The following is a 10,000-nucleotide window of genomic DNA, read 5'->3' on the forward strand; positions in this document are numbered from 1 at the left end:
CACCAGCATCAATATGTCACCGGTACCGAGTCAGTGTGGGGGGTATATACAGGGGGGACCAGTACCGAGTCAGTGTGGGGGGTATATACAGGGGGGGACCAGTACCGAGTCAGTGTGGGGGGTATATACAGGGGGGGGACCAGTACCGAGTCAGTGTGGGGGGGTATATACAGGGGGGGACCAGTACCGAGTCAGTGTGGGGGGTATATACAGGAGGCACCGGTACCGAGTCAGTGTTGGGGGTATATACAGGGGGGGACCAGTACCGAGTCAGTGTGGGGGGTATATACAGGGGGGGACCAGTACTGAGTCAGTGTGGGGGGTATATACAGGGGGGGACCAGGAGGAGTAGCAGCAGTGTACAAGAGGGGAGGGTGGGGAGTGGGGGGGTCAATGTAAATTGTCCGGTGGTGATTTTTATGAATTGTTCAGCAGTCTAATGGCTTGGGGACAGAAGCTGTTATTGCAGGAAATGCCTTGAACAACAGGAAATGCCTTGAACAACAGGAAATGCCTTGAGCAACAGGAAATGTCTTGAACAACAGGAAATGCCTTGAACAACAGGAAATGTCTTGAAAAACAGGAAATGTCTTGAGCAACAGGAAATGTCTTGAGCAACAGGAAATGCCTTGAACAACAGGAAATGTCTTGAACAACAGGAAATGCCTTGAACAACAGGAAATGTCTTGAACAACAGGAAATGCAAACTGGTCGTGGATTCAAGGTTTCAAAAGACTTATAAAGTTTGTCATTTCCACTTTAAAATGTCAGACTTGATTTACCCAAAACAAAAACAAAATTTGAGTAATTATAATCCACGGAACAATTCACATTTCCTGTTGAAGCAGGTTTATTTTTTTCTGCTGTAGCAAACTGACTCGAATTACGATACGGCATCTGTATGATATTTCAACTTCCTTCTAGTTTCTCCAGTATTAGAATTCTTACAGGCTTTCCTTTCTAGGGCAAAACAAAACCATGTCTGACCCCATTGACTCAGTGGTCTTGGCAGTGCACTTTGTGGACAGAAAATCCAAAATATATATATATATTTTTTAATGTCAGCGCAGCACCTGCCTGTATCAGCAGACTATCAGGCTGCTCGTCACCAAGGTCTGCTTCCCATATGACACCCTGGTACCTAAAATAGTCAAACAGGAAGTGATTTCCCTGCATTTGATTCAACTGTTGATATTGGATTGATATTTGGATGATGACTCCTTGCTGTCCCCAGTCCACCTGGCCGTGCTGCTGCTCCAGTTTCAACTGTTCTGCCTTATGATTATTCGACCATGCTGGTAATTTATGAACATTTGAACATCTTGGCCATGTTCTGTTATAATCTCCACCCGGCACAGCCAGAAGAGGACTGGCCACCCCACATAGCCTGGTTCCTCTCTAGGTTTCTTCCTAGGTTTTGGCCTTTCTAGGGAGTTTTTCCTAGCCACCGTGCTTCTACACCTGCATTGCTTGCTGTTTGGGGTTTTAGGCTGGGTTTCTGTACAGCACTTTGAGATATCAGCTGATGTACGAAGGGCTATATAAATACATTTGATTTGATTTGATTTGATTTATTTATCTAAACATTATAAACTGGGTGGATCGAGCCCTTGAATGCTGATTGGCTGACAGCCGTGATATATCATACTACGGGTATGACAGAACGTGTATTTTTACTGCTCTACTCATGTTGGTGACCTGTTTATTATAGCAATAAGGCACCTCGTGGGTCATTGGTATATTGGCCATATACCACACCCTGTTGTGCCTTATTGCTTAGTTATTGTATGTACAGGGAGACGCAGGCTGACGCAGTCTGATGACTGGAACGAATTGCAAAAATCACTGAAGCTGGAGTCTTATATCTCCCTCTCTAACTTTAAGCATCAGCTGTCATAGCATCTTACCGATCACTGTACCTGTACACAGCCAATCTACATAGCACACCCAACTACTTCATCCCCATATTATTACTTACCCTCTTGCTCTTTTGCACCCCAGTATCTCTACTTGTGCAGATGATGATGTGCATCTACCACTCCAGTGTTTAATTGCTAAATTGTAATTATTTCACCTCCATGGCCTATTTATTGCCTTTACCTCCCAACTCTTCTACATTTACACACACTGTTCATCGATGTTTCTATTGTGTTGTTGACTGTACGTTTGTTTATGTGTAACTCTGTGTTGTTTGTGTCGCACTGCTTTGCTTTATCTTGGCCAGGTCGCAGTTGTAAATGAGAACTTGTTCTCAACTGGCCTACCTGGTTAAATAAAGGTGTTCTCAACTAGCCTACCTGGTTAAATAAAGGTGTTCTCAACTAGCCTACCTGGTTAAATAAAGGTGTTCTCAACTAGCCTACCTGGTTAAATAAAGGTGTTCTCAACTAGCCTACCTGGTTAAATAAAGGTGTTCTCAACTAGCCTCCCTGGTTAAATAAAGGTGTTCTCAACTAGCCTACCTGGTTAAATAAAGGTGTTCTCAACTAGCCTCCCTGGTTAAATAAAGGTGTTCTCAACTAGCCTCCCTGGTTAAATAAAGGTGTTCTCAACTAGCCTACCTGGTTAAATAAAGGTGTTCTCAACTAGCCTCCCTGGTTAAATAAAGGTGTTCTCAACTAGCCTCCCTGGTTAAATAAAGGTGTTCTCAACTAGCCTACCTGGTTAAATAAAGGTGTTCTCAACTAGCCTCCCTGGTTAAATAAAGGTGTTCTCAACTAGCCTACCTGGTTAAATAAAGGTGTTCTCAACTAGCCTACCTGGTTAAATAAAGGTGTTCTCAACTAGCCGACCTGGTTAAATAAAGGTGTTCTCAACTAGCCTACCTGGTTAAATAAAGGTGTTCTCAACTAGCCTACCTGGTTAAATAAAGGTGTTCTCAACTAGCCTACCTGGTTAAATAAAGGTGTTCTCAACTAGCCGACCTGGTTAAATAAAGGTGAAATACGGGCCGACCTGGTTAAATAAAGGTGAAATAAAATAAATAAAACTAAAAATTCCCTTAGGGAAAGGGACACAGCAGATAACCATGGTCACTTGTTCGTCTATAATTCTCTGTTGTAACAAAGTGCTGATGATTCAACCTTGGATCTGTTTATCTGACACTAAATGTCTGTCAGTGTTGAATGTTATGGTTCTAGTTTGGCTCCAGACTGGGGCCGGGGACTCTGATAATGTCACTGTGACACCGTGTGATTCTGGAGAAGCTGACGTTGCGACTTCCTATAGCCTCTCTGGCGGCTGTTTCCAGAACATTTTGGTGCTGTGTGATTTATATATATATACTAGAAGGAGGTTGAAATATCATACAGATGCCGTATCGTTATTTGAGTATATATATATATATATATAAGAGCTTTTCTAAGAGAAGGCCCCGTTAAGACATTTACTCTGCTTCTGATCTGGAGGCCCTGTTGCAACTTGTAATAAAAAACAGGATTCATTTAAAAAATATATATATATATTTGATCAACTCCTTTATTATTCACCTGGAAATCCCCTTTAGAATAGTGCACTACTTTGAACTAAAGCCCTATGGGTCCTAGCAGGTCAAATGAAGTGCACTAGATAGGGAATAGGATGGCATTTGGGATTCTAGAATGTCAGAGACGAGAAGCAGAGAAGGTCAAACTAGCAGAAGGTCTGTGACTGCTTCCTGAACGTGATGATTAAAAGGACAAAACGCCGCTATTCCCATTTCTCCCCCCCTCCTCTTAGAAGAAGATAAACAGACAGAAAATAAACAGAGTAGAATGGAAGAATAAAACATTTAAAATGCCAATGATAGATTCTACAGTAGGTAAAGGATGAGGTGGTATAGCCTATAGATTCTATAGTAGGTAAAGGATGAGGTGGTATAGCCTATAGATTCTACAGTATGTAAAGGATGAGGTGGTATAGCCTATAGATTCTATAGTAGGTAAAGGATGAGGTGGTATAGCCTATAGATTCTACAGGAGGTAAAGGATGAGGTGGTATAGCCTATAGATTCTACAGTATGTAAAGGATGAGGTGGTATAGTCTATAGATTCTACAGTAGGTAAAGGATGAGGTGGTATAGCCTATAGATTCTATAGTAGGTAAAGGATGAGGTGGTATAGTCTATAGATTCTATAGTAGGTAAAGGATGAGGTGGTATAGCCTATAGATTCTACAGTAGGTAAAGGATGAGGTGGTATAGCCTATAGATTCTATAGTAGGTAAAGGATGAGGTGGTATAGCCTATAGATTCTATAGTAGGTAAAGGATGAGGTGGTATAGCCTATAGATTCTATAGGAGGTAAAGGATGAGGTGGTATAGCCTATAGATTCTACAGTATGTAAAGGATGAGGTGGTATAGCCTATAGATTCTACAGTATGTAAAGGATGAGGTGGTATAGCCTATAGATTCTACAGTATGTAAAGGATGAGGTGGTATAGCCTAAAGATTATACAGTAGGTAAAGGATGAGGTGGTATAGCCTATAGATTCTACAGTAGGTAAAGGATGAGGTGGTATAGCCTATAGATTCTACAGTATGTAAAGGAGGAGGTGGTATAGCCTATAGATTCTACAGTAGGTAAAGGATGAGGTGGTATAGCCTATAGATTCTATAGTAGGTAAAGGAGGAGGTGGTATAGCCTATAGATTCTACAGTATGTAAAGGAGGAGGTGGTATAGCCTATAGATTCTACAGTATGTAAAGGATGAGGTGGTATAGCCTATAGATTCTACAGTATGTAAAGGATGAGGTGGTATAGCCTATAGATTCTACAGTAGGTAAAGGATGAGGTGGTATAGCCTATAGATTCTATAGTAGGTAAAGGATGAGGTGGTATAGTCTATAGATTCTACAGTATGTAAAGGATGAGGTGGTATAGCCTATAGATTCTACAGTATGTAAAGGATGAGGTGGTATAGCCTATAGATTCTACAGTATGTAAAGGATGAGGTGGTATAGTCTATAGATTCTACAGTATGTAAAGGATGAGGTGGTATAGCCTATAGATTCTACAGTAGGTAAAGGATGAGGTGGTATAGCCTATAGATTCTATAGTAGGTAAAGGATGAGGTGGTATAGTCTATAGATTCTACAGTATGTAAAGGATGAGGTGGTATAGCCTATAGATTCTATAGTAGGTAAAGGATGAGGTGGTATAGCCTATAGATTCTACAGTATGTAAAGGATGAGGTGGTATAGCCTATAGATTCTATAGTAGGTAAAGGATGAGGTGGTATAGCCTATAGATTCTATAGTAGGTAAAGGATGAGGTGGTATAGCCTATAGATTCTATAGGAGGTAAAGGATGAGGTGGTATAGCCTATAGATTCTACAGTATGTAAAGGATGAGGTGGTATAGCCTATAGATTCTACAGTATGTAAAGGATGAGGTGGTATAGCCTATAGATTCTACAGTATGTAAAGGATGAGGTGGTATAGCCTAAAGATTATACAGTAGGTAAAGGATGAGGTGGTATAGCCTATAGATTCTACAGTAGGTAAAGGATGAGGTGGTATAGCCTATAGATTCTACAGTATGTAAAGGAGGAGGTGGTATAGCCTATAGATTCTACCTTGGCACTGGAGTCAGAGTGGCGCCGGGCACAGAGCTGCATCTGACTCATCCACAGCTGCTGTTCCTCAGCGTCCGAAGCTACAGAGAGAGAGAGAGAGAGAGAGAGAGAGAGAGAGAGAGAGAGAGAGAGAGAGAGAGAGAGAGAGAGAGAGAGAGAGAGAGAGAGAGAGAGAGAGAGAGAGAGAGAGAGAGACAGTGAGAAAGAGACAGTGAGAGAGAGAGAGAGAGCGAGAGAGAGAGAGAGAGAGACGGAAACAGAGTGAGAGTGAGAGAAGGAGAGAGGGAGAGAGAGACACATTACTGTAGAGTATAGGAGCTGAAGATGCACACACCACATGTTAAGGAAGTGCTGACTGGCAGACTGGAAACTGTGAAGACACTCTAATACTTTCAGTTTGTGTTTTGGGACTTTATCAAAAATGTATGAAAGTAGCAAGTATATTTGGGCATAAAGCATTACAGTATGTCTCCAGTCTCAACATACCCCCATATATAGATCATTACAGTATGTCTCTCCAGTCTCAACATACCTCCATATATAGATCATTACAGTATGTCTCCAGTCTCAACATACCCCCATATATAGATCATTACAGTATGTCTCAACATACCCCCATATATAGAGCATTACAGTATGTCTCCAGTCTCAACATACCCCCATATATAGAGCATTACAGTATGTCTCCAGTCTCAACATACCCCCATATATAGAGCATTACAGTATGTCTCCAGTCTCAACATACCTCCATATATAGAGCATTACAGTATGTCTCCAGTCTCAACATACCCCCATATATAGATCATTACAGTATGTCTCCAGTCTCAACATACCCCCATATATAGACCATTACAATATGTCTCAACATACCCCCATATATAGACCATTACAATATGTCTCAACATACCCCCATATATAGATCATTACAGTATGTCTCCAGTCTCAACATACCCCCATATATAGACCATTACAGTATGTCTCAACATACCTCCATATATAGATCATTACAGTATGTCTCCAGTCTCAACATACCTCCATATATAGACCATTACAATATGTCTCCAGTCTCAACATACCTCCATATATAGACCATTACAGTATGTCTCCAGTCTCAACATACCTCCATATATAGACCATTACAGTATGTCTCAACATACCCCCATATATAGATCATTACAGTATGTCTCCAGTCTCAACATACCCCCATATATAGACCATTACAGTATGTCTCAACATACCCCCATATATAGATCATTACAGTATGTCTCAACATACCCCCATATATAGATCATTACAGTATGTCTCAACATACCCCCATATATAGATCATTACAGTATGTCTCAACATACCCCCATATATAGATCATTACAGTATGTCTCAACATACCCCCATATATAGATCATTACAGTATGTCTCAACATACCCCCATATATAGATCATTACAGTATGTCTCAACATACCCCCATATATAGATCATTACAGTATGTCTCAACATACCCCCATATATAGACCATTACAGTATGTCTCAACATACCCCCATATATAGACCATTACAGTATGTCTCAACATACCCCCATATATAGATCATTACAGTATGTCTCAACATACCCCCATATATAGACCATTACAGTATGTCTCAACATACCCCCATATATAGATCATTACAGTATGTCTCAACATACCCCCATATATAGACCATTACAGTATGTCTCAACATACCCCCATATATAGATCATTACAGTATGTCTCTCCAGTCTCAACATACCCCCATATATAGACCATTACAGTATGTCTCCAGTCTCAACATACCCCCATATATAGACCATTACAGTATGTCTCAACATACCCCCATATATAGATCATTACAATATGTCTCCAGTCTCAACATACCCCCATATATAGACCATTACAGTATGTCTCAACATACCCCCATATATAGACCATTACAGTATGTCTCAACATACCCCCATATATAGATCATTACAATATGTCTCCAGTCTCAACATACCCCCATATATAGACCATTACAGTATGTCTCCAGTCTCAACATACCCCCATATATAGATCATTACAATATGTCTCCAGTCTCAACATACCTCCATATATAGACCATTACAGTATGTCTCAACATACCCCCATATATAGATCATTACAATATGTCTCCAGTCTCAACATACCCCCATATATAGACCATTACAGTATGTCTCCAGTCTCAACATACCCCCATATATAGACCATTACAATATGTCTCTCCAGTCTCAACATACCCCCATATATAGACCATTACAATATGTCTCCAGTCTCAACATACCCCCATATATAGACCATTACAATATGTCTCTCCAGTCTCAACATACCCCCATATATAGACCATTACAGTATGTCTCCAGTCTCAACATACCTCCATATATAGATCATTACAGTATCTCTCCAGTCTCAACATACCTCCATATATAGAGCATTACAGTATGTCTCCAGTCTCAACATACCCCCATATATAGACCATTACAGTATGTCTCCAGTCTCAACATACCCCCATATATAGACCATTACAGTATGTCTCAACATACCCCCATATATAGATCATTACAGTATGTCTCAACATACCCCCATATATAGACCATTACAGTATGTCTCAACATACCCCCATATATAGATCATTACAGTATGTCTCTCCAGTCTCAACATACCTCCATATATAGACCATTACAGTATGTCTCCAGTCTCAACATACCTCCATATATAGACCATTACAGTATGTCTCCAGTCTCAACATACCCCCATATATAGATCATTACAGTATGTCTCAACATACCCCCATATATAGATCATTACAGTATGTCTCTCCAGTCTCAACATACCTCCATATATAGACCATTACAGTATGTCTCCAGTCTCAACATACCTCCATATATAGATCATTACAATATGTCTCAACATACCCCCATATATAGACCATTACAGTATGTCTCTCCAGTCTCAACATACCCCCATATATAGACCATTACAGTATGTCTCCAGTCTCAACATACCCCCATATATAGATCATTACAGTATGTCTCCAGTCTCAACATACCCCCATATATAGATCATTACAGTATGTCTCTCCAGTCTCAACATACCCCCATATATAGACCATTACAGTATGTCTCCAGTCTCAACATACCCCCATATATAGACCATTACAGTATGTCTCCAGTCTCAACATACCTCCATATATAGACCATTACAGTATGTCTCTCCAGTCTCAACATACCTCCATATATAGACCATTACAGTATGTCTCTCCAGTCTCAACATACCTCCATATATAGACCATTACAGTATGTCTCTCCAGTCTCAACATACCCCCATATATAGATCATTACAGTATGTCTCCAGTCTCAACATACCCCCATATATAGATCATTACAGTATGTCTCAACATACCCCCATATATAGACCATTACAGTATGTCTCAACATACCCCCATATATAGATCATTACAGTATGTCTCAACATACCCCCATATATAGATCATTACAGTATGTCTACAAGACATAGAGGTAACCTGACATAGAGATACCAGAGGTAACCTGTGGTGGAGGAGATACCAGAGGAAACCTGTGGTGGAGGAGATACCAGAGGAAACCTGTGGTGGAGGAGATACCAGAGGAAACCTGTGGTGGAGGAGATACCAGAGGAAACCTGTGGTGGAGGAGATACCAGAGGAAACCTGTGGTTGAGAGAGGTGGAGGAGATACAAGAGGTAACCTGTGGAAACCTGTGGTGGAGAGAGGTGGAGGAGATACAAGAGGTAACCTGTGGTTGAGAGAGGTAGAGGAGATACCAGAGGAAACCTGTGGTGGAGGAGATACCAGAGGAAACATGTGGTGGAGGAGATACCAGCAACAAACAGATCCTGGACCAGCCAGGCTAAGAGAGCAGTATAATAACTGTCTCATAACATCTGTAGAGTAACAGACATCCTCTCCACGTACCTCTGAGTTTGTAGGCCTCTCCAGTGGCAGAGTGGACCGTGAACATGTGTGGTAGTTCATCGCTGAGGGCCACAGAGGCCCCTATGAGGGGCAGAGATCCCCGAGGCTTCTGATTCTTACTGTGCTCATTCACAAAGTACTGCAGCTGACCCATGTCCGGATCCAACACAAAATACCTGCAGGAGGAGACAGAACACAAAGAAAACCATTGGTACAAAACAATAACGTTTACTCAGAAATGGAACAGAGGGAGGGAGGGAGGGAGGGAGGGAGGGAGGGAGGGAGGGAGGGAGGGAGGGAGGGAGGGAGGGAGGGAGGGAGGGAGGGAGGGAGGGAGGGAGGGAGGGAGGGAGGGAGGGAGGGAGGGAGGGAGGGAGGGAGGGAGGGGAGAAAGAGAGATGGTGGGGACGAATGGACCAGAGGGAGAGGAAGGAAGGAAAACTGTCAAATTGCATAGCTATGATGA

At 41.5% G+C, this 10,000-nt stretch overlaps 1 protein-coding gene across 1 annotated transcript in view; it reads right to left on the reverse strand.

Annotated features, from left to right (window-relative positions):
- LOC116359258 (uncharacterized) overlaps window positions 1-10,000 on the reverse strand; it is a 91,790-nt gene that overhangs the window by 64,258 nt on the left and 17,532 nt on the right. Inside the window, exons 2-3 of the mRNA XM_031811823.1 lie at window positions 9,535-9,710; window positions 5,555-5,634 (exon numbers count right to left, since the gene is read on the reverse strand). Coding sequence (XP_031667683.1) covers window positions 5,555-5,634; window positions 9,535-9,710 — 256 coding nt within the window. The remainder of the gene's footprint in view (window positions 1-5,554; window positions 5,635-9,534; window positions 9,711-10,000) is intronic.

The sequence above is a fragment of the Oncorhynchus kisutch genome, unplaced genomic scaffold, assembly GCF_002021735.2.
Source record: "Oncorhynchus kisutch isolate 150728-3 unplaced genomic scaffold, Okis_V2 Okis02a-Okis13b_hom, whole genome shotgun sequence".
Taxonomy (NCBI): Eukaryota; Metazoa; Chordata; class Actinopteri; order Salmoniformes; family Salmonidae; genus Oncorhynchus; species Oncorhynchus kisutch.